This window comes from Monodon monoceros, unplaced genomic scaffold (genome assembly GCF_005190385.1).
Source record: "Monodon monoceros isolate NGI ecotype Baffin Bay Population unplaced genomic scaffold, NGI_Narwhal_1 Super_Scaffold_5, whole genome shotgun sequence".
Taxonomy (NCBI): domain Eukaryota; kingdom Metazoa; phylum Chordata; class Mammalia; order Artiodactyla; family Monodontidae; genus Monodon; species Monodon monoceros.
In genome coordinates, this window is record NW_021703782.1 from 9,206,760 (window position 1) to 9,232,518 (window position 25,759).

The following is a 25,759-nucleotide window of genomic DNA, read 5'->3' on the forward strand; positions in this document are numbered from 1 at the left end:
AGCTTGTATCTCCAGTATTCCAAGTTAGAATAGTCCAAATCTGACTATTTCAATAATCTATCCTAATCTCTGTGCATGCCTTGAAGTTATTTTAACATGTAATTTTTAAAATGAATGCGTATTACTCTGTTAACCTATCATGTGAAATATATTTTATTAAAAAAAACACACAAATGAATCAATATTGATTTAATTCTTTGGTCAGATTTAAACTTCCTTGTAGTGAAAGTGGACAGTGAATTAAAACTTACTCTGCTTGTGTGTTTGACAGATGATTCGCAAATGATTGATTGAGTTAATAGTGTATTCTTTGAATGATGCTATCTCAGTATATGGTAACTTGAAATTACGGAATTTATTAAACATCTTTCTAACGTTTTCTGATTGTGAAATATGCCAGTTGCGGTTCAGTGGCTGTATTCTTCGGATGTCCCTCTGTTCTCAACCAATTGTAGTTTGTGTGGGTGGAAGATTTTAATTGGAGAGAGTTGTCTTTCGTCTTGATTTAAAGAAGTTTCTCCAAGGATATATATCAGAGGTAGTGACCTGAATGATCTTACTGTTTTTTAGGCCCCCTTCCTCCGCATCTTCTGGGATACTCAGCACCACTCATTTCTGACCCTTCCTGGCATTCTGTGGATGCATTTTCTGTCTTCATATAATATATTTCATTTATAGCTATCTCCTAGTTTCATTGAAGATTCAATTTGTATTTGTTTCTTGTTTGCTTTATTGTTTTGGAGATGATTTTAGAGAGCAGAGATGGTGGTAGAAATGTTTTTATTCTATCAGGAATACTGTGATTGAGAATAACATAAATGACTTAATTTAGATTGGATGTTTAAGAAAGATACATGTAGAGAAATAATACCTAAGCTGAGAAACGACAAATGAGTAGGAGTTAGCCTCAAGATTTCAAGGCAGAAAGAAAATCATGAATGAGAGCCCAGAGACTAGAAAACTGTGTACACTGGGCCAATTAGAAAAGGCCAGTGAGTGAAAGGAAGATGGTCCAAGATGTGGTTGAGATAGAGGGAGGGGCCAGGTCACCTAGAGAGCTTAAACAGCATTAGCTGAATCAGAAAGCCTTGTGTTGGACGCTGATAAATGCCAGAAGGCACACTCTGTCCTTCAGAAGCTTGTAGTCTAGTTGAGGATATGACCCATTTATATTAAAAAGTTTATATAATGTGAGAATGATGGGTAATGCATGAGCAGTAGAGAGTTCTGACTTAGAGGGGGAATGGGGGAAGGAGAACTCACTTTTGGTTGGGGTTCTTATGGAAGGCTTCTTGAGGGAGATAGAATTTGATCCGAGCTTTTCCCCACATGAGTAGGGCTTGAACAAACAGAGTTGTTAGAGGGATGGCATCATCTGAGTGTCGGCGTGTGGAATGCAGGAAGGACAGTAGCTCACTGGAGAGGAGGACTCTTCTAGGGGTGTGATGTGGGAGGTAATGCTCGAACTGTAGCTTGGGTTACCTCTGATGTTCCAGTGGTCTGCACGTGTCCCTGATAGAAATATTGAATATAACTTGTTGAATGCTTACTGTTTGCTTTCTCATTGTAAATAAAGAGCTATACAAGTAATCCAGCGTAAGTTCTCATTCCTTCTACAACATCCTCATCAAATGCTTTCCTGCTCTCTCTTCAGATAATTCCACGAATGGTGAGCTGGCTGTTTAACACAGTGCTAACTATTCTTATATTAAAGAGCTATCCCTTTTCTTTTAACTTTCTTTAGTAGATCCTACCAAAGATGGCATCATGTCTTGTTTTAGTCTTCCCTGGTCCAGGCTACATGTTTCTAGTTCTTTGATTTTATCTATCTCTACATCTGGAGTGCTATTCTCCAAGATAGTCTACTTTATCAGTGATGCTTTTAAAATTTATCCTTAAAAATTGAATGTAGTATTCTAAATGTTGGGGAGACAGTGACCAGGGCTTTTAGTGATATTTGTACTTCTTCAAGTTAGCTAGATCAGCAAAGATTGATGAATCTCCTCTGTGAGTCTAGTCAGTGTCTAAATTTTTACTCAGGTCAGCTTTATTCCTTATATGGAAAAGCACATCGGGGGAGGGGTGACAAAGAAAAAATAACGATCATCACGCAGATTGTTGTTTGGTTGCTGGTACTGCCAGCTTAAGTCCGAAAAGGAAACAATATCTTTATATAGTATGGCCGTATTAGAATAAACTCTTTGTGATGTTACCACATCTGTTATAGAACGGGTTGGAGTGGGATCTTGTTAAAACAGAGATTCCAGATATTTATAATTGTGAACGTTTCAGAAACTTAAATCTTTAAAGTTAAAAGAGGTGATGATATTTGGATATAACGTTTGATTTTGGTAGTTGACAGCAGTAATTGATTTATAACTCATAGTTCTGATATAGTTTTGTTTTACACATATACAGTACTTTGTGGTTTATTTTTGGACTCAATATCAATTTTATTTTTGTCATGGTCAGAAGTATTGATAAAAATTCCCAAAGATGATTAACTTATATAAAATAATCACTAAATTTCTTCTTCATATTGTGGCATTCTAAAGATTAGGACTTTAATTTGACTTAATTTTATAGTGTAATTTATTATTGAAAAGAGAAGTGAGCACAAGCTCCTAAACCAGGTGAGTAAAAAGGAGGAGGTGACTAGCTTATTCACAGAAACAGTTCTATCCAAAATATGTAATCAGGGAATTCCCTGGTGGTCCAGTGGTTAGGGACTCCACGCTTCCACCGCAGGGGGCCCGGTTTCGATCCCTGGTCAGGGAACTAAGATTCTGCAAGCTGCATGGCACGGCCTAAAATAAAATAAAATAAAACTACAAAATATGTAATCAAATCATTTGTTGTCTTCTGAAACATCACCTTCCTAAAAAGCACATCTACCCATCTTGATCCACCTGGGCTGTTAACATCGCAGTAACTAGACAATCACAATTTGGGGAACGGTAATTGTTGTGGGCAAGACTCATCAATGGATGCTAAAATCCATGGGTGAAAGTATGATGAGAAAGGGTGCTTACATGGTCTTAAAATATCACCGCCCCCGCCCCAAGAAGGGTACAGAGGAAAAACTAGTAATGTTACAGTGGAGAGACCTGGTATATACAACTGTAACCAGTGACCAGAGTTACCGTCATGAGCAGTGAGATTTGGACAACATCATGTACCTTCTGGTATTTTTTTTTATTGAAGTATAGTTGATTTACAGTATTTCAGGTGTGCAGCAAAGTGATTCTTTTCCATTATAGGCTGTTACAAGATATTGAGTATAGTTCTGTGTGCTATACAGTAGGACCTTGTTGTTTATCTATTTTTGTACATAGTAGTGTATATCCGTTAATCCCAAATTCCCAATTTATCCCTCCCCTCCCTTCCCTTTTGGTAACCATAGTTTGTTTTCTGTGTCTGTGAGTCTATTTTGTAAATACATTCATTAGTGTCATTCTTTAAGATTCCACATGTAAGTGATATATGATATTTGTCTTTCTCTTTCTGAGTTCAGTTAGTATGATAATCTCTCGGCCCATCCATGTTGCTGCAAATGGCATTATTTCATTCTTTTTTATGGCTGAGTAATATTCCATTGTATATATGTACCACGTCTTCTTTATCCATTCATCTGTCGATGGACATTTAGGTTGCTTCCATGTCTTGGCTATTTTAAATAGTGCTGCTGTGAACATTGGTGTGTGTGTATCTTTCAAATTAGAGTTTTTGTCTTTTCTGGATATATGCCCAGGAGTGGGATTGCTGGATCATATGGCAATCCTATTTTTAGTTTTTTAAGGAACCTCCATACTGTTCTCCATAGTGATGTGCCTTCCGGTATTGATGTACTTAGAAGGGCACAACATTGCTTCTTTGGTGCCTGTCAAAACGCATAACGTGAATTTAGTCATGGGGAAGCATTAGACAAACCCAGATTGAGGGACATTTTACAGAATAACTGCCCAGGACTCTCCAGGTGTCAGGGTCATGAGAGACAAACCGTCCCCAGTTGGAGGAGGCGTGACAACTGCAGTGTGTGATCCTGGACCTGAAAAAGGACATCAGGGGGGCAGTTGGGAAGAAATTTGTGTAAGGTTGGCTCTAGATTATTTCATAAATCTTGTGTTGATGGTTAATTTCCTGGTTTTGATAATTGTAACTGTGGTTTTAATAAGATGTTATCATTTTGAGAGGCTGGGTGAAGGGTACACGGGAGTTCTTTGTACTGTTTTTGGAACTTTTTGTAAGTGTGGAAATTCAAAATGAACTTAAGTAACAACAACAGCAGAAACTCAGAAATTCAGACTCTCATGCTTCTACTTTATGACATCTCTTTTGATTGGTCAAGGGGCTGGTTTTCTCTGCTTCTTAAATCTCCACTGTGATCTGGATAGCTGAGGTTTCTAAATAAGGGATTTCGGAATAGTGAGGCATTGCCGTATTGGATTGCAGCTACAAGTTGAAAGGTTTTGTTTAATTAATTAATTTACTTATTTATTTTTGTACAGAGCTGTAATTACATCTTTGGGTTTCCAATGGCTCTGTAGGTTATTTGAGCATTACTGTTAGAGCCACCAGAATCCCTAGCTGGAAACTTAGCTCTGTAATTAATTTACTGGTTTGTTTCTGTTTTTATTATCATGTTCTACATTCAGGTTAGTCCCATGGATTCTTCTGCTGTGTATCATATATTGTTGAATTTCGTATTTGTTGGTTGTCTTTTAGGAAGAGCTGATTTTTGTATAAAAATGTTTTACTTAAAATATCATGCTAAACGTCTTATTTTTCCTCTCAGAAAAGACAGTCTGGAGTTTTTATAAATATAATGAATAAGTAAACTTACACTGGCATAAGCACCAAGTGGTGACCTTTTATTGGATAATAATTAGAATGGAGGAAATTAATACATTGGGAAATGTTTCTGTTACCAGGAGCGCAGTTGTTAATGTATGACTCATAGATTCTTAAGTCTAGGAGAAACTTGACGAGACTGTTTTGACCAGTGTGGGAGAGGAAGAAAACATGGACTTGGGATTCGGAAGACCTACTTTTGCATCCCAGATTCATCACTGATTATTATTGTGTCTTGGACAGCTCATTTAACTCTTGAGCCTTAAGTTTTTCATCTGTAAAACTGGAATGATAATAGCACCTTTCAAAGTTATTGTGAAAGTTAAATGAAGTAGCATACAATGTACCTGGCCTAATGTGGGCATTTCATATATGCTGGCTCTGTTCTTTCCTCCAGCTGGGCTTGTAACTGTGCCTTCTGAAACTGATGAGATTCTTCTTTGCTTATAAATACCTACAAAACGATGATAGCGTATGTTAGTCATCTCTACTGGTATTTCCCAGGTCTTTTTGTTTGGAAGTTTCCCCATATCTCCTATCCCAGAGAAATTATTTTCTTTTATGTGTTAGTCACATTGGCTGTTACTCCAAAATCTGTTAGACAAGTGTCACTCATTTGCTACTTTCCTTGGTAATTTAGTCTTCTTATCTGAAATCATTTGATACAAATAAATATTAAATTTAGAAGAAAATTTTATGAGACAAAGGCACAAGATGTCCAGACATTTGAAGTATTTCCATGTACAGTTTCCTTTCAAGTTTCAGGTTTCACTTGGCATTTGGATCCTCTGAGAAGGGCCAGTTATTCCCATGGTTGTGTGAGTGAACATCATTGTTTTTATGAGTTATACACTGAAGTGTTTAGGGCTGAAGGCGCATGTCTGTAACTTACCTTCAGATGATCAAGAGAAAATAATGTGTGTGGGTGTGTGTATAGAAGGGGGGGGGAAGAATGGCATAGCAGCCGTGGCAATATTAACAATTGGTGAGTTTGCGTAAAGGGAGCTCTGTGTGCTTCTCTTACAGCTTCTAAGTTTAAAACTATCTTAAAATTATACTGGATTGAGTTATATTCCTGTACCCTGAGGAGATGTAAGCCAGTGGCATTTTCAGAGGGAGGGAGGTTGGAGGCACCTGGGTCAGCATAGAGGAATAAGTAGTAAGTGAATAACTGGTCACTCACCGGCAAAACATTAATTGTTCCTGGGCTTCCCTAGTGGTGCAGTGGTTGAGAATCTGCCTGCCAATGCAGGGGACACGGGTTCGAGCCCTGGCCTGGGAAGATCCCACATGCCGTGGAGCAACTAGGCCCGTGAGCCACAACTACTGAGCATGCGCGTCTGGAGCTTGTGCTCCGCAACAAGGGAGACCCCGGTAGTGAGAGGCCCGCGCACCGCGATGAAGAGTGGCCCCCGCTTGACGCAACTAGAGAAAGCCCTGGCACAGAAATGAAGACCCAGCACAGCCAAAATAAATAAATAAAAATTTAAAAAAATTAATTGTTCCTTTAACCTTTTTTTCTTAGAACAGAGGTTTTTGGCAGAAGGTCCTATATAGATAGAGAGTGAGCTGCTGCTTTATCAAAGCAGAGGAGACTGCTTGGAAGTAAGATCAGATGCTAAAAAGTAAAGAATTAAAAAAAAATATTTACAAGTTGTATACAAGGATAAGTAAAAGGTAGAAAGCAGAAATATTAGGACTTCAAAAATTATCCGGTGCTCAGATAATCTTTCTTCTACCTGAGAGATACGTTAGTTTTCTATAATTAGCATTCTATCCTACTAGCTAATAGGTATTAATTTATCCTTTATTTCAAATTGCTATATGATTTCAAAGTTAATATTTTATATTCTTAATAAAGATTTACATGATGTTTATTGTTTTACCCTTCAAAAAGCATCTTCTAACTAAAAAAAAAATTTTAAACCCTTTCTCTTTTCTTTCATGTCATTGATGACATCTCTTTTGGGAACTCAGAAGCCAGCCAAAGGTAAGAGATTTGGTTTATTATGTGATGCTTGTAAAGGTCTTATGGGCATATTTTTGAAGTACTGGTAATTTTCTTCTCAAAAATAAAAATTTTCTCTGGCATTTTTATAAAAAAAAAAATAATAATGCAAGCTGTCAGCCTGTTCATAAATCCAAAGCCATTTATTGGTGTAAGAGGTTTATAGAAAAGCTGTATTTGTACTTTGACCAATTCTGTCCAGTCTCCTGGCAACTGCAACACAGATTCCTTTTGTGCCCTGCTGTTCGCCGTGGATTGGCTCGAAACTGCTCGTCCCATACTGTGGTCAGAACCATAGCAGGCAGACTCATCCATGTTGCTCCTGGGACAGCTGGGGACACATTCTCAGGCCAACAGAAACCTGCCCTGGCCCACAGCTTCCTTAAGGGAATATGCTTTCATCTGAGATTTGAGCCCAGATTCTAAAGAAACTTCGGTGGGGTGGGTCAGTTCCTGTATCTCTTAGGAAATGTAGTTGTGCCAAAGTAGGCACAAGGACTGTATTATTGAATTGATCATTCCCTGGAATTTTCCAGGAAATTTAGATTTTTATCTACATTCTTGGAGTTTGGTTTAAGAGTCCGTGGTTGAACTGTAATTCCATTTTCTATTATTGTTGCTAAAGTATGTATAGACTTGTCACTTGGGACTCTGAATGATTAAAAAAAAGAAGTTTAATATGGCACTGACTTCTTTATATATGTAGAACTAATTTCATTAGTTTTATCTTTTCTGTGAAAAGATGCCAGATTATTTTTGTTTTCTTAATTTTTGATGGAACAGAGGCTGGAGATTGCAGTAAAAATGTGAGGAAACATTACATGACTATTTAAAAACTATTCATGTTTTATTTAATTCAACTGTATCTTAACGTTTAGGGAAAATGTGTTGACGTAAAAAATATGGAAGGGCCAACACCACACTAATTAACATGGTGGTTCCCTCTAAGGAGAAAACGCTTGGTGAATGGGAGACCTTTATTCCTTATGTTTTGGTGTTATTTGACTTGTTATAATGAATGTGTGTTTCTTCTCTGTGACTTAGAAAAAGTTTTTTTTTTTTAATTTTAAAGGAAAAATGTTTATTTAGAAAGAAAAGGGCTTGTCTGCTTTAGGAAATCTGTGGCTGGAAGATACCTGTAATAATTTACAAACTTCCTGAAACTTAAAGAGGACCATTCAGTGTTGTTAGTAAACAACTAAGCATTCCTAGTTCCCAACTTTGTACCAGGCTGTGGCACCTTCCTGTAACTGGGGAAGAGAGCGAATCCAGCCTGTGGTGAAGGGCCTGGTGGGGAGTAGACAGAGTGCTCAAAGGCTGGGTTCAGCTCCCAGCTCCCCACCTGCAGGTTACCAGCTTCTTGACTTCCTTGTACCCCAGGGCCTCCCGTGTAGTATCAGCTGTTGTTGCGGTTACTTTAATGGTAGCTTCTCTACTGGAATTGAGAACAAGAATTGTGAAAGAACTCCCTGAATTTAAGAAGATGTTGGGGGTAGAAGTTTATTAATTAATTTATTTATTTTGGCTGTGTTGGGTCTTCGTTTCTGTGCGAGGGCTTTCTCTAGTTGCGGCGAGCAGGGGCCACTTTTCATCGTGGTGCGCGGGCCTCTCACTATCGTGGCCTCTCTTGTTGTGGAGCACAGGCTCCAGACGCGCAGGCTCAGTAGTTGTGGCTCACGGGCCTAGTTGCTCCGCGGCATGTGGGATCTTCCCAGACCAGGGCTCAAACCCGTGTCCCCTGCATTAGCAGGCAGATTCTCAACCAGTGCGCCACCAGGGAAGCCCAACTCCCTGAATTCAAAAAAGAAAGAAAAGAAAGGAAAAACCCACAGTCGTAGGGAGAGGAGTGCCATTTAGAGCCTGATCTCTGAGATGTTCACACAGATGGACTGTTCAAGTGTGAGCTAAGCTTACAAGCAAAGAATCAGGATGGTGTCCACTTAAGCTTGGTAAGAGCAGAATCAAATAAAGTGCTGAGAGATGAGAGCTGAACGTTAGAACAGAAGAAACTTAATTTGAGCTTCACATCTTCTTTAATCTCTCCCTGCTGACTAGTGTAGCTGGAAAAGCAGCCCCTGCTGGAGGTTTTGGTCCACAGTCCTTTGGGGCCACCTTCCATCTTCCTTCTCCTTTTCCTCCCCTTTCTGTTGGAGAATTGCTAACATAGGGAGCCACCACTGTTGACAGACACATGTTTAGCTCTGGAAAAATGTTGAGGATTAGTAATGTACCACATAGTGCTGAGGCTGGGTGGATGGCTTCTGGGCTCCAGGGTTCCCACCTCCTCCGGGGTGTTGTCCGTCATTGGGCTTCTGCCTACCTTTTTGGCCTTGCTTCCCCATCACTGCCCCACCCCAGGGAACAAATGCCTCGTGCCACTGTTTTGCACAAAGATGTGGGTGTTCTGATCCTTCCTTGCTCTAAAGGTGTTTCTAGCCAGTTGCCCTTTCGGTTGCCCCCAGGGCCCCTAGCCACTCACTGAGCTGTTTTCCTGCTGCACTCCTGGAATTGCTCTTAGCTTTGCAGCCATCTCCTCTTGCCGTGATTTGGCCTGTGCTCTTCCTGTGGTCCCCATCTCACACCGCACCAGTCTCATTGCAACTGTTTTTCAGGGCTTCTCAGTTTCTGGTCCAGGTATAAGCAAGCAATCTTGATTTCAAAAACTTGCTCTCCTTTCCCTGCTTCTTTCCCTTTTAGGCTCTTTCCCTCCCTCTCTCCATCATTTTGTGTTAATTTCAAGTAGAGGTGGATATAGGCATGCATACTTAATTTACCATCCTAATCTAATTTCCTCTTTAAAAAAATGTAACTCTTAGACCTCTGGTCCACATGATAGCCTTGTGAGTTCACACAGAAACATTCTTCTGCCAATTCCAAACTCATAGCAGGGACAGATAAGACATTTAAAAATATTAAAATCATGTCATTATATTCAAAAACAACATATGTCACTGCAGGGACCAGCAGCAGGCTGGGGCTGAAGTAGCGTATTTACTGGGCCTTGAGATCAGACACAGGTTTTTGGAGGATTGGAGGTTCAACCCTTGCAGACTAGAGGGGATCCTATGTATGGGTTGAGGACCAGAGATGCTCACCATGAGAAAACTGATTTGGGTGAGGCTCCATCAGGAAAGAAGGCTTAAAAAAAGATTTTTGGGGCTTCCCTGGTGGGGCAGTGGTTAAGAACCCGCCTGCCAATGCAGAGGACATGGGTTTGAGCCCTGGTCCGGAAAGATCCCACATGCCATGGAGCAACTAAGCCCGTGTGCCACAACTACTGAGCCTGTGCTCTAGAGCCCGCGAGCCACAACTACTGAGCCCAAGTGCCACAACTACTGAAGCCCACGCGCCTAGAGTCTGTGCTCCGCAACAAGAGAAGCCGTGACAGTGAGAAGCCCATGCACCACAACGGAGAGTAGCCCCCACTTGCCGCAACTAGAGAAAGCCCGTGCACAGCAACGAAGACCCAACGCAGCCAAAAATAAATAAATAAATAAATTTAGGAAAAAAAAGTATATATATTAAAAGAAAAAAGGATTTCTGGCCACCAACATTGAGCCAATTTCTGTGTTAAGTAGGAGGGAGTAGAGACATTGGGCTTTGGAAGGACCCAAATCTGGGCTTCAGTAGCTGGGAGTGGCAGTGTAACTATTCATGTAAAGGGGGGGCCAAAGGGGGAGGAAAAAAACAGGCAATCATGTAAACCATAAAATGCAAACTCCCAATTCAGATGTACTTGCAAACTAACATATAAAGCACAAGAGGAAACCTGTCATCAGGAAGTGAGGCAACAAACTCCAAAAGTGGGAGTTTGAAATGCAAACTGAAATGAATTTAAAAACACTTAAAATCCTTAAAAAGACTAAATTGTAAAACGTGAAATCCAAAAAATTAAAAATATAATCGGTGAAAAAGACTTTTGAAAGTAAAAAAAAAACAAACGTATTTTAGAAAGTAGTAAAATAAAAGATTGAAACAAATCGTTTGTGATATCCCATAAAGTAGCAATATGTATTACTAATATTTCCAATGTATATTCTTCCTACTTTTTATGTGTGTCGATTTTTGTACAGATATGAGATCATGGTCCAGACTTTCATAGCTTTTACATTAATATATGAATCTTAGTCTTCTATGCTCTTGAAGCTACACAGTATCGACCATGGGCATGTTATAGTTTATTTAAAGAATATGCGTTCTCAACATGCTGTAGTAATCATCTTTACATTTTATTAAAAAAAAAATCTTTGTTTTCTCTGATGAGAAAAGAATGTAGAGAATACATAAAAGCATAAAGAAGAAAACAAAGATATCACTAATCTTATCGTGCAGTAATCTTTTATATATGTAACTGTGTGTGTGTCTAATAGCCATCATATTATACATATTGCTTTGTAACCTCCTCCCTTTTCACTTAACATTGTGAAAAGTTTTCCATGTGAAATAAAGATCTATATCATCTATAGGGTGCTTACTTGCCTATTGTAAGACTGTACCATAAATAACTAACCTCCATTGTAAGACAGGAAGTTGTTTTTATTTCACTGTTATGAACAATGTTATCAGTGTCATGACATTGTTATAACATTATAAGTATGTTACAGTTTTGTTCTTAATGCAAACTTTATTATTTTTGTTTTTCAACAGGTATTTGCATATGATCATTGTTTCTGGTCTATGGATGAATCTGCCAGAGAAAAGTATGCAGGTAAGAGTCCAGCATCCTATTAACTACTGATAATATAGAAAGGTGTTTTAGTATTTTTCCTATAAAGTATCATAGTAGTATTTTGTGTAATTTTAGAAACTACATAGAGAACTTCCTCCAGTCTTTGCTATTAGAGTTTTAACTTTGATTGGGAAATGGGAGATTCATGGTATACTGTTGTTGGTATAAGATGATAAAGTTAGATTAACAGCGTACACAGTTGAGGTTGTCTTACACGCATCCCTGGGCCTTATACACGACCATGGCATGCAGTAGCTACGTAGATTCCCTTAGATGTTTGTAATATGGTCTAGAGAGGCAGCTTGGTGTAATGAAAGAACTCTAGCCAAGGAGGAAAGGAAACCTTGAGCTTAATCCAAGCTCCACTCCTGTCTCTGACTTTCAGTAAATCACTCAGGCTTTCAGTGTCCCTTTTCACTCTTTTTTTTTTTTTTTTTGGCTGAGGTGGGTCTTAGTTGCAGGATCTTTGTTGTGGCATGCAGGATCTTTGTTGTGACATGCAGGATCTTCGTTGTGGCATGTGGGATCTTTCATTGCGGCACACAGGCTCTTCCTTGTGGTGCGTGGGCTTCTCTCTAGTTGTGGTGCTGGGCTCCAGAGCAAGCAGGCTCTTTGCTGTGGCACGTGGGCTTCTCTCTAGGTGAGGCACACGGGCTCAGTAGTTGAGGCATTAGGGCTCAGTTGCTCCACGGCACGTGGGATCTTAGTTCCCCGACCAGGGATCGAACTTGTATCCCCTGCATTGGAAGGTGGATTCTTAACCACTGGATCACCAGGGAAGTCCCCCTTTTCCCTCTTTAATGGAGAGGAATATGCCATATCCTCTCTAAATTTGCTCTGGGAGTCTATTCTTTTATTCTCCTCAATGATGACTGTCTCAAGCCCCTTTTCACTACAAGTTTAAGACTACAGCGACAGGGGCTTCCCTGGTGGCACAGTGGTTGAGAGTCCACCTGCCGATGCAGGGGACACGGGTTCGTGCCCTGATCTGGGAAGATCCCACATGCCGCAGAGCGGCTGGGCTCATGAGCCATGGCCGCTGAGCCTGCGCGTCCAGAGCCTGTGCTCCGCAACAGGAGAGGCCACAGCAGTGAGAGGCCAGCGTACCGCAAAAAAAAAAAAAAAAAAAAAAAGACTACAGTGACAGCCAAATTAAAAAAAAAAGACTACAATGATAACCATATATTTCCTTTATTCCTAACTGCTTATGACACCCATTTCTAAGCAATCTTTTAAATATTGTATTGGCCTTTATCATGAAAAACAGTAGTACTACAGCTGTTTCCAAAAGTTAAGGTTAATTTGGGCTGGCTGGCCCAGTGATGACTCTGAGGATTGCTTCAGAATCACAAGTGTGATGAGGATGAATGGATCTTGTAAATGAGCTAGAAAGTGAGGCCTAATGGAATGCTGTTTATAGCGTTCAAAATGTAACAAGCATAACAGCATCCAGTTCTTTCATATTATGTTCAGGGCCCAAAGAGGTTGAATAACTTGTCAAGGCCACGTTTGGTTATTGACATATTTAATTTAGCCTGTGGAGGGGAATTGGACCCTACTATTTATGTCCATGGTTGAAAGCTAGAAGAAATGTCCCAGACCTTCCTCCCTCTCCCAGCTGGTATGTATTGTAGACCCTGTAATTAAACATTATCATTGAGGAAAAGGAGAGGGAATTGATATATATGATTATTTTGAACTTTAGTACACACTGAATAAAGCTTTGGCTGAGTGGTACATAGTTAAATTCAGATCCACCTAGGTCCCAAGTATACATTTCAGATATTTATAATCATTGTTTATAAAATTAGCAGTTCATTGGTTTTTTTTGGCCGGTGTTGATTTAAGTTCACATTATCAGGAACTTTTCACTCATTTTCTGTTATGTGCTAATAACTAGATATTTCTGAAAGACATAAGCCTTTGTAAGCACTCATCAAGTTTAACAATCTTGTTTGGTAGATAAACAAGCTGAGAAAAAAAGTGCATTTTTGAGAGTTATGTTTGTTTTTTGTTTTTTTAATTGTTCATATGTAGTTTTGGCTTAAAACATCCAACCTTTTTCTCTGTCATTCTTTCAGGTCAAGATGATGTTTTCAAGTGCCTTGGGGAGAATATCCTTCAGAATGCTTTTGATGGCTACAATGCATGTATCTTTGCCTATGGACAGACTGGTAATTGTTAAATAATCTGTTTTATTTTTAAACTTTAAAGATCCTAACAAAAAAAAACCCAAAAAGAATACATATTGCTAGCATCTTATCAGTTGTGATTGATAAAGGAGTGTTTTGACTTCTATACCTCTGTGGTCAACAGGAAAGAAATCTATTTAAAGTGAAGGAGTCACTTTTATAAGGGTATATTGTATAACTTGTCCAATTGAAAACTATTCTTCATGGAAAAATGGTTATGATATTTTCAAGACTTGTTAGGACTATGAGTGATTTAATTTTTTCCTCTATTTTCCTATGCTTTCTAAATTTTCTTTAATGAATATGTGTTTTTGGTACATAGAAAATAATTTTGTAGTAGAAAAATAAGATGACTCTGATTTCTACACTGTTGCCAAAGGGTAGTGGTAGTAAGTTAATTTGCTCTGGGGCCTGTAGGGATAACGTACATTTTTTATGCTATGATTAGTGGTTGGAAGCAGGCACGTAGTATTCATCATATGGATCTTTCCAGTTCAATTTTAGGAAACTATTCCTACCCCACAATTTTTTAGTGTTTTTAGGTTTTTTTTTTTTTTTTTTTTTACGTATGATGATAGTTAAAGAAGGTTTTTATTTTCTTCCTAACGGATGTGTACTTCTGACTTCTACATGTATAATTGGAAAGCTTCTCTACTTACTAGTGTCATCATTATATTTGGGTATATTCCTTATTTGGGACATTTTGCTAAGTGCTAGGATTTTATTATGAGCAATGGAAAGAGGGCTGTGTATTTAAACTTCTCAAGGAGACAGTAATAACTATGATTTCCATTTTTTAGGATCTGGAAAATCTTACACCATGATGGGCACAGCTGACCAACCTGGATTAATCCCAAGACTTTGCAGTGGACTCTTTGAACGAACCCAGAAAGAGGAAAATGAAGAGCAGAGTTTTAAAGTAGAAGTGTCCTATATGGAAATTTACAATGAAAAAGTTAGAGACCTTCTTGATCCCAAAGGGTAAATGACTTTGAGACTTTAATGTTGTGGTATTATGGACTAAAACAGACTTAATAAATTGGCTTAAGTGAAATTTTTTTTTTTTTTTTTTTTTGCGGTACGCGGACCTCTCACTGTTGTGGCCTCTCCCATTGCGGAGCACAGGCTCCGGACGCGCAGGCTCAGCAGCCATGGCTCACGGGCCCAGCCGCTCCGTGGCATGTGGGATCTTCCCGGACCGGGGCATGAACCCGTGTTCCCTGCATCGGCAGGCGGACTCCCAACCACTGCGCCACCAGGGAAGCCCCAAGTGACATGTTTTATACTGAACTTGAGTAAAGAGTTATTTTTCTAGTTTTTAGTTATATTAAGAGGTTTCCTGTAGCCAGTTCTGGGCTTTTGAACTAGGGCTGAGATGGGGCAGGGAAGCATGGTTGAGCAGCATGTATTTGGGTTATACCGTCTCTCTCAGATATATCCAAAAGCACAAACAAAAAATACGTATTGATAGTTGTTACTGAATATCAGTATAACTGGTATCCTTAATCAAGTAGAGTGCTTTTTGTTTGTTTTAAACCAAGAAATTTCGAATGGAATTCATCTGTTTGCAGGCTGTGACATAATCAGAAATAGTGAAACCTGGACTTCAAGATAGTTCATTTTCATGATTCTCAAGGGGGAAAAGTGTCCAATTTTATGGCGTAGGCATTGAAAGAGAAGTGGCTTAAAAGTATTAGAAAGCCTTCAAGAATGCTGTCCGCAGTCTGCAGTCATAACTGAGGCTAATGAGGAAGATAAGGGGTATCTGAGGAAATTTGTGCATTGCACAGAGTTCTCTGAGTTCAGATTTTAAGGAAGTGCAACAATGGAGAGAAAAACATAAAAACCACAGCCTGTGGCTTATTGCTGGTAAGAGCAGTATTTGGAAGGTCAAAGAGCCACGTGAGCTGAAGCTTATAGAAAGCGCGGAGGACGGCGAGGGCGCGTCTAGTTATTTCGGGATGAGGAGGACGATCAAGGAAAGCTGGTTTCAGAAGCAGTGGGTCACAGCGGCCCTCAATCAAGAGAAAACTAAACCTGTCAGCTCCTCACTGGCATCTGTTTTCTTTAGCAAAGATAATGATCTGCAGGCCTTTCATATGAGGCTGAATTGGCACTTAGTAGTTTTTCCCTTTTTTTTTTGACTGTGCCGCGCAGCTTGCGGGGTCTTAGTTCCCCGACCGGGGATCTAACCCGGGCCCCTGGACTGCCAGGGAATTCCTGGCACTTAGTGTTTGTTTGTTTGTTTGTTTTATTTTTGGCTGTGTTGGGTCTTCGTTTCTGTGTGCAGGCTTTCTCTAGTTGTGGCGAGCGGGGGCTACTCTTCATTGCAGCGTGCGGGCCTCTCATTGTGGTGGCTTCTCCTGTTGGGGAGCGCGGGTTCTAGGTGCATGGGCTCAGTAGTTGTGGCTCGTGGGCTCTAGAGCACAGGCTCAGTAGTTGTGGCACACAAGCTTAGTTGCTCCGGGATCCCTTAGTTCCCGGACCAGGGATCGAACCCGCATCCCCTGCATTGGCAGGCGGATTCTTAACCACTGTACCACTGGGGAAGCCCCAGCCCCCGGCACTTAGTGTTTTTATATAGAACTTTACTTAACATTTATCGCGTGATCACTGTATGCCAGGCACTTTGCAGTCATAGATGAAGAGCTCAGTGTGGACAGAATGGGAGTTTTGGAAACAAATAGTTATGAATCAATGCAATAATGCTTTTAAATCGTGAAGGAGGCTCACACAAAATAGGTGAGAGCAAAGAGGGAGTGACTGCCTTTGCCCGGAGGAGAAGGGAAGATTCTACAGAGAGTGCTTGATAAATTTGTACTGAGTAGGAGTTTGTCCACTGAGAAGCAGGGTGGGAACGATTCAGGCATAGGGGACAGCCTGTGCCAGAGCATGGAGGTGTGGAGAAATCAGAGGTTTGGAAAGTGACTCAGCTGTCCAATGGGGCTAAAGGGCAGTATGCACAGATGTTGAAACAGGGAACCAAAGGAAGTCCAGAGGGAGGAAGGTTGTGGCCTAGGTAGCCACATCTTGCTAAAAATTGTGCCCCTCTACTTTTTCTGGCTCTGCCTTGAATCCTTTTTCTTGCACCTTCATTTCTGTGAAAAGCATCACTTTCTTTGAGATCCCAGAAATTCCTACTCTTTCCAGAAATTCTTAGCTGACTTCATTTTCATGTTTTATATTCCACAGTGCTTATGTGAATAGCTTGAACTTTACTATCTACAATTTGCTAATAGTCTTTAGTAATATCTTATATGTTTGTCTTGTGTATAGTTTAGTAATTGACAGCATGGGCTTTGGAATCACCTGGCTCTGGATCTAGGTCCTCTACTTGTTACCTATTGGGCAAGGCAAGTTCCTTATGCTTTCTAGGCCTCATTTGTACAGAAGGGATTATAACGTTACATAATACCTCAGAGGGCTGTTGTGAAGATAGACTGGGTTGATAGACCTGAGGTCTTAGAACATTTACTGGCACATAGTAAGTGCTCAATAAGTGTTAGCTGTTGTTGTCTCCATGAAAGTTTCTCGAGGATTTTTGTAGTGTTTCTGAAGAGCCAAAGTGAATGGATTAAAAACTCTGAAGGTGATTCCTTTTCAGCGAAAGATTAGTTGAGAGAACCTAGTTATTTTATTCAAGTACTGATTTTATTAATTCACTGCCTACTTTGTGTAGTAATATAATTGTTTTACTCAAGAGATAATGCAATATACACTATCTTTAAGAAAAAGGGAAATGTGAAAGGAAAAAAGTTGTAATAGTTCTGATCTTTGGATATATTCTAAGTCAAATATTCTATATGTATTATTATTATTATTTTTAGATGTTGGGGGTAGGAGTTTATTAATTTATTTATTTTTGCTGTGCTGGGCCTTCGTTTCTGTGCGAGGGCTTTCTCTAGTTGTGGCAAGCGGGGGCCACTCTTCATCACGGTGCGCGGGCCTCTCACTATCACGGCCTCTCTTGTCGCGGAGCGCAGGCTCCAGACGCACAGGCTCAGTAGTTGTGGCTCACGGGCCTAGTTGCTCCGCGGCATGTGGGATCTTCCCAGACCAGGGCTCGAACCCATGTCCCCTGCATTAGCAGGCAGATTCTCAACCACTGCACCACCAGGGAAGCCCTCTATATGTATTTTATATACAGTTTTATAGTAGTAAGTAAAGTTTTGGTGGTTGATCCTAGGGTACTGTCAGATTCCAAATCATTAGAAAATAATAAGTTACATAAAACAAGAATCACTTGTAATCTCACCATCAATAAATATTCTTTTTAAAAATTGTAATGTTTAGGGAATTCCCTGGTGGTCCAATGGTTAGGACATGGCACTTTCACTGCTGTGGTCCGGGTTCAATCCCTGGGCAGGGAACTAAGATCCTGTAAGCTGCACGGTGCAACCAAAAAAAAGAATTGTAATGTTTAGATTTTTTGAAGAGCTTTTTTGACATAGAATCAGTCATCAAATATTCTTTATATTTTTTGGTTGATATCATTAAGTATGCTATATGCTCTAGGTTTCTGACAGGTGCCCTCTACTGGTTTTAGTAGTTCCTTGTTTGTAAGAGGTTTATTTTTTTAATCATGAATGAGTATTTAATTTTATTGAATCATTTTTCAGTTTATTGAAATCATTTATTGAAATGATCATGTATATTTTTTTCCTCTTTAGTCTATCATTGTGGTAAAGAGCATGAATCTTTGTTCAGTGTTAAAACAACCTAGCAGCCCTGGGACAGTCCAATTTAAATCACTGTTAGATTCAGCCTGTTGTCTTTATTTTTGTCTGTTTATATTTGTTTGTCTTTATTCATGACTGAGTTTTGTCTGTAGTTTTCTTTCTTTTGCACAGTTAACATTTATTGAGTTTCTGCTCTTTGTGCCACATTCTGTGATCTGACAAGTAGATTGTTTGTATTTATTTGACTCTGCATTCTTTGTGGTAGTAGACATCCCACAGTGTACCCTTTTGAATGATGTGAGATTTTACCACATTATCAAGTTTTTCTTACTAGTCAAGATCTTAAGTTTTGGTTTAAATTCTTCTGGGATCAAGTCTGTTTGTTCTACTTATGTGGGATCTTTGTTGAATTCAGTATGTATTTTTATTGCGCATGGCTTTTAAACAGGTTAATTGTTTAAAAATTGATTCTTTTTTTTTTACTGAACAGAAGCCGTCAAACGTTAAGAGTCAGAGAGCACAGTGTGTTGGGACCCTATGTCGATGGACTTTCTAAACTGGCTGTCACAGGCTACAAGGTAACAACATCCTTTATGTGAACTACTAAAATTCGCTGTAGCAAATTTTTTTGTTGTTGAATTTGTGATCTTTTGCTGAAAAAAAAAATTATGGTAGCATCACTTAATAAGTCACAAAAAAGTTTGTAAAAAAGTTACAAAAACCTTTATTAAAAAGCTTTGGGTCAGTTTAATTTTGAGAGAAGGTATACATATTTGCAAGGCATACCTATTCATCTATTGTGAGACACATTTTTCCCATTTTTATGAGCTCTAAAATTGTGATATTCCTTACGATTGTATCTTAAAATGATAAATGGCAGTATTTTTTTCTTCTGTAGTAGTACATAAAATAATGATGTTGCTTATGATTTTGTTGATTTAATGAAATAAAATATGAGTTGAGTAGTTGGAATTCAAAGCCTGTTTCTAATTTGAGAGAATCACTCTTTTACCTTTAGTTACTAGTTCTCTTCATTTTCAAACTTCACAGTTATGCTTTGTGTGAATCTGTTAGGCTTTCCTCCTTGGGAAAATGGGGGTAGGGTGAGCTGTGATGTAATATCCATTGAATTAAGAGTCAGAGACTGTTGATGGTGACAGTCTTCTCATATGACTCCTATATGACTCTGGATTGTTTACTCTATCTCACCAAGCCTCTTTGTCCTAATTTTTAGAATGGAAATTAGTTTTATTGTCTTGACTATCTTTTGAGGTAGATTCATTAGTTCCTTTGTTCATTAATCACATTCTATCATTTGGTCAACGATATTTCATTTAGTAAACACTATTTACTTCATTTAGTAAACATTTATTGAATACCTGTTATATGCCAGGCATTGTGCTAAGTGCTAAAGAAATATAAAAAATGAATGAGGTGGTCCATTCCCTCAAGTTGCTTACAGATGTTATAAAGGTATTGTAAAACAACATGATTTTAAGTGCAGTGAGAGATGCATTGTTCAGGATTCATGGTAGTTTGGAGGAGGAATACCTGCTTTCAGTGGATATGTAGGTGTCCAGGGAGGGTGGTATCCAGGAAAGCTTCCTGGAGGAGATCAAATGAGATAGTGCATGTGAAAAGTCTTAGAAAACTCTACAGTATCGTATAAATGTTAGGTATTGTTGTTTTAATAATGATATTTGAGAGCTTATTTCTGCAACAGTGGAGAGAGATCAAGATTTTTTTGAGAGCTCAGAGAGATTGGAAAGTATAAAAAGACATTTTATTGAAAAAATTAAAAGATTCAATAAAGAGTTTTATGTAGGAGACAACAGATTAAAGATCAATGAATGTCTAGATGATTAGAGACCAATGAATAAATGTAGGCTAGGGACTTCCGTGGTGGCGCAGTGGTTAAGAATCTGCCTGCCAATGCAGGGGACACGGGTTCAAGCCCTGATCTGGGAGGATCCCACATGCCGCAGAGCAACTAAGCCCGTACACCACAACTACTGAGCCTGCGCTCTAGAGCCAGCGAGCCACAACTACTGAGCCTGCATGCCACAACTACTGAGCCCTCACGCCCTACTAGAGCCCAAGTTCTGCAACAAGAGAAGCCACCCCAGTGAGAAACCCGTGCACCTCAACGAAGAGTAGCCCCCGCTCACCGCAACTAGAGAAAGCCCGCACACAGCAATGAAGACTCAATGCAGCCATAAATAAATAAATAATTAATTAATTAAAAGAAAAAAAAAACAGGAAACATTTATTTTTAAAAAATGTAGGCTAAATAGAATAAAGCTTTTTCATTAAGTGTCAGGATTGTAAGATTTAATGGATCTAAAATGGATTTGGAAAAATCTAGAAAATTGTAAATTTTACATTTTGTTGTTTTTCCATTCTGGTGCCAACTTCTACCTCTTTTTGCAGTATTTTTACTTTGAGGCTTGTTATGTATCATGTTGAATTTGTCCTTAAATGTTATTCTTTTTCATTTATATAGGAAAATAGAATCTTATTATTTTCAAAGTTTTTCATATATATGTGTCAGTTAGGATTATGTTTGGCTGCATATAACTGAAAATAATATAACAGGACTTAAGTGCTTTAATATGAATTATTATCTGTTTTGTTCCTATGTATCCTCAGTATCTTAAAATGTACCTGGCTTGTAGTAGGTGCTTTCTGTATTTATTAGAGTGAACAAATGAATGAATGGTGAGAGGGCTGGTATGGCGACTCCAAAGCTGCTGTTAGGATCTAGATTCCTTCCAGCTTTCCACATAGAGCCAGGTCTTTAGTAATGCCCTTGTTCTCATAGTTCAGGATGGCTCAGAACCAGCATGTGATAGTGTGCCTATTCCCTTTAAGGTGAATTCCCAGGTGACTTTTTGTCTCATTCGCTAAAAGTTAGTCATATCACCAGGCTGAGTTGCAAGGGCATCTGGGAAGTGCTGTCTCTTAGTTCCGCTGCAGCGTGCTCAGCTAAAGATGGGGTTCCTTTACTGGAAACAAGAGGAGGCTGGATAAAGGAAGGCAACTAGTACACTCTCTCACAAGTACAGTATGTTTCTTGTTCCTCATTAAAATCCTTGTAAGGTAGATGATATCATAGCTGTATTGTTATTTATGAAACTAGATTTCAGACTGCTTAAGTAACTGTTTTAGAGCTTATAACATTAAAAAAGAAACCGCAAAGATCCCATGATCTTTCGAGTGTATCATGCTGTCTCTGTTTTAGTTATAATGGCAATGAAGTAGTGAATCTGTGCAGAAAATTAGTCTCTTGATGTCCTCATTTTTAAAAACAGGTCTGGTAAGATATACACCAGTGCGGTGATGTAATGCTATGCCTGTGTGAAGGGGTTACAAATTATTTTTGTTTGCTGTTTATTTATACAATCTAATTTGATTTAACAATTAACTTCTATTACTATAATTAAATAAGCTAAAGTTTTTCAAATTTCTAGATGAGATGAGGATTGGCATGGCATGTTTGTCCATCTTGTGGGACTTCAACATGTAGCTTCTAAACTTTTCTAATTCTTGGTCAGAGCTGTTGCTTTATTCTGCACCTACAGTAAATAATGTATTTTATTTGAGTTTTCAGAGATAGTGCTGGCTGTTGTACTCTGTGGGGCATAATGTTCATCGAGAAACAGAATGTAAACTCCAAATGTGGTTGACTAAGTAGTGAAACTTGGAATGCATTTCGTAGTATAGCAGAGTTTTAATGTTTATTAGATAATGAAATGTGTGTCTATGACTTGTTTCCACTTAGGATATTGAATCTTTGATGTCTGAAGGTAACAAATCTCGTACAGTTGCTGCAACCAACATGAATGAGGAGAGCAGCCGATCACATGCAGTCTTCAAAATCACCCTCACACACACTTTATATGATGTGAAGTCTGGGGTAGGTGTTCAGATACATGACCTTTTTTTTTTTTTTTTTTTAATTTCTAAAGTGGATCATGGTTTATCTTATTCCCTTCAGGTGTTAGATGACTTAAAGTCCTAGCCAGGCATGTGTATCAGTTAGGACTCAGGACAAGAAACAGAAGCTACTCTAGGTAAACAGAAAGGGATTTAATAGAGGGAATTGGATGATTACAAAGTACCTTCTGAGGAGTGATTTCTAGACTAAATCTCTAGGAATAACCTCCAGAAGAGCACAGATCTCATCCAGTGAGGATGGTACTACCCCTGAGGCCACCCCCAGACCTGTGAATTCCAGGCACACCCCAGAGCTGTGATCCAAGATACAGGAGTCAGTGAGGCCACCTTCTTAGAGCCCTGGTAGTTGGAGAATGTGAGCTGGGATGCCTTTTTAGGAAAACTCGTATATCCACACTCCTGCTTGCCAGCAGAAAATAAGCCAAAATGGGTGAGGGGGATGACCTCTACTTTGTTTCTGCCTTCTAAATCTTAAGCAAGAATATGTGATTGACAGAACCTAAGTCACATCCTGAGCCTTGGCTGCAAGGGAGTCTGAGAAATGTAGGTTTTAGCTCTCCACCCTCTCCAAATAAAGGAAGTTGGAACAGAAGTTATACAAGCTGATGGCCCATAGTCTCTGCCATAGCATTTTTTGAGCTTTTAACTCTGATGGCAAACTGTATAAGCTAATAATACTCTAGCTGATTTAGTGGAGTTTCTTTTGAAGTGTTACCTTCTGCTAAACAGCAAAGTGTTAGAAGGAGTCAGTTATACTGGGGAACTTGTACTATAAGATTCTAGATTTGTAGAATACTTTTTGAGCATTTGGACTTGAAGCTTATGAAAAGTAACAGAGCCAGAGATGTGTATGCTTCTATCACACTGAAAACTTCTGTGTTGGCTCATACATTTGTGTTTTCCCTCTTACTTTTTATGTGAACTTTTGCATATTTTATTACTACCCTCCAGCGAATCAATTTCAAATACCAGAAGCTAAAATGATCACCCTGGCAAAGTGCTGCATTTTGGCAAGATTTTCATTTGCTGAGAGCATATTTTTCTACTTTTACCATCACAGCAAGATTAGTGCAACGACAAAAAGTTCTTTATTTTCTATTTCCTTTTCAGCATAAAACAAAAAACATACTGACTTTTTTTTTTTTTTAAACCAAAAGTACTTTTGATTTGGGAAGCTTAATACCCTTTTGTTAGCAACATGTTTATTTATGGAAATAAGTATAAATGTATACTTTAAAGGAAAGTTTTAAAAAGTGATCCAGTCCATAGATTTTGGCATTGCTTTCCCACATTTCTTACATTGCTGCAGAAGTATAAACTATCTGTTTTTGAACTATCTGTTTTGAACATTTTTGATAAAGGAAAATGTCAGTATGTATAATAACTAGAAAAATATGTAAACTTAATACCTGAAATTATGAAACAAGGGAATTATTATATGAATAATATGAAAAATTTTAGAAAGCATTGGGTCTTTGAGGGATCCGTCTGTTGTATAAAAGTCAGATTTTTTTGTATCATAAGAAATTCAAATATTTTCCCTCAGGATTATTGGTAAATATATATGAAATTTTAAGCGTGGTTTCACATATTAAAATTTATACCTTATGAATAGTGCTTTTGTATACTTCTCTAAAAAGATTTTGTTGGGTTCCCTTCAAAATGTACCATATTGGGGGGCACTGTTTTGTTTTGAGATAGTTTTCTGTCTGGATTCGTAGTTGTGTATAATTTTGTGTGTATCTACTACTAGATTGTGTAGTTTTCTTACACTGTTATGTAGCAGCACAAATTAACTTTAAAATAACAGATACGCTTTAATAAAGGATTTAGATAATAGACTCATTCGGTAGAGATGTATCACTTTCTGTATTCTGTAACTGTTTGTTAGTATTTGTCGATTTGCTTCCTAGACATCTGGAGAGAAAGTGGGCAAGCTGAGCTTGGTTGATTTAGCCGGCAGCGAGCGAGCGACGAAAACGGGAGCGGCAGGTGACAGGCTGAAGGAGGGCAGCAACATCAACAAGTAAGTTGTCCAGAAGCCTGCCTCTGTTGCTTCAGTGACTTAGTAGCCAAAAGGGGGAACTTCTGTAGTTATTGAAAGAATAGGATTCCGGAATGACTGAGGCTATAAAGAATAAATAGTGTAGAATTTTTTTTCAGAGATATTTTTTAAGGGCCCGAGCCTGTTTTATGTTTTGTTGAGAGGCCTTCTGGGGCTGAGGAGCACAACCTCAGTCAAGTCCAAGGTTTCCCAAGGGTAGCCCTATTGAGGTTCGGGGCCAGGGAGTTCTTTGTCCCAGGGAGTGGTCCTATGCCTCGTAGGATGTTTAGTGGCATCCCTGACCTCTACCCACTAGGTGGCGGCAGTACTTGCCATCTCTCTCCCCAGCCCGAGTTGTGACAACATAGATTATCTCCAGATACGGCCAGCTGCCCCCTGTGGGGACATAGTCACCCTCCAGTTGAGAGCCACTGGTCTAAGCTATAGAAACAAAGATAATCGGAGTATCAGAGTCCAGCTGTGGATCTTGGCGTGGGTGTCACTGTCTGAACAAACAATAACGTGTACTGGCTACATCGGGCTTTGCTTTTTATGACAGCTGTGGTGCTTATTTATACCAAGGTTTTACTTTACAAAGTAATATTTCGTGCACCAAGTCCTTCATATGGTTATACATTTTCTTACCTTAAGCTATATTGTTAGCCCCTTGGGGGCAGGAATCTTTTCCATCCTTGTGGCTCCCAGAAGGACACTTAGTGAGACAGTCATCAGTAACCAGCTGGAGATCATAGAATACCATCATCCAGATGCTACGCTATTATTTATTTATATATATATGAATGTTCTTGCCTTGTACTATGTTTTAGTTAATCGTACTGTGTTTGTGGCATCCTTTCTTAAAGATATGTGGCATTTGTGTCATTATCTTGACCTAATGGTTTACAGCTTACATTTTTTTTTTTTTACAAAAATGAAAAAAAAATTGAACTAAGCAGTTTTATAGCTTACAGTAGTATTAGAGGGATATCAACGTTTAGAGTTTATGTGTTCTTAACCTGAGCAGCAAAATGCTGACAACAGTGCTGTTCTCGTGCTGGTACAAAGGCATCTTGATGTTCAGTCTTTGTGCTAAAATGTGACATTTGATACACTCAGGTTTTTACGATTATTACGGTTTGTTGCACCATGCAGGTCCCTCACAACCCTCGGTCTGGTTATCTCAGCCCTAGCAGATCAGGGTGCTGGCAAAAACAAGAATAAATTTGTTCCATATCGTGACTCAGTTCTCACTTGGCTGCTCAAAGTAAGTTTTTCTCCCCCCTTTCTGGGATGCTCTTG

The 25,759-nt window shown here is 39.0% G+C and overlaps 1 protein-coding gene across 3 annotated transcripts in view; it reads left to right on the forward strand.

Moving 5' to 3' along the window:
* The window catches only part of KIF13B (kinesin family member 13B), a 185,607-nt gene that overhangs the window by 55,759 nt on the left and 104,089 nt on the right, over positions 1-25,759 (forward strand). Inside the window, exons 3-10 of one of the 3 annotated variants that reach the window (XM_029201887.1) lie at positions 6,829-6,841; positions 11,507-11,567; positions 13,670-13,762; positions 14,581-14,761; positions 18,950-19,037; positions 22,241-22,375; positions 24,330-24,442; positions 25,613-25,724. In XM_029201887.1, the coding sequence (XP_029057720.1) occupies positions 6,829-6,841; positions 11,507-11,567; positions 13,670-13,762; positions 14,581-14,761; positions 18,950-19,037; positions 22,241-22,375; positions 24,330-24,442; positions 25,613-25,724 (796 nt within the window). Of the gene's footprint in view, positions 1-6,828; positions 6,842-11,506; positions 11,568-13,669; positions 13,763-14,580; positions 14,762-18,949; positions 19,038-22,240; positions 22,376-24,329; positions 24,443-25,612; positions 25,725-25,759 lie in introns of those variants that run through there. The other 2 variants (XM_029201888.1, XM_029201889.1) reach the window with 2 other exon arrangements.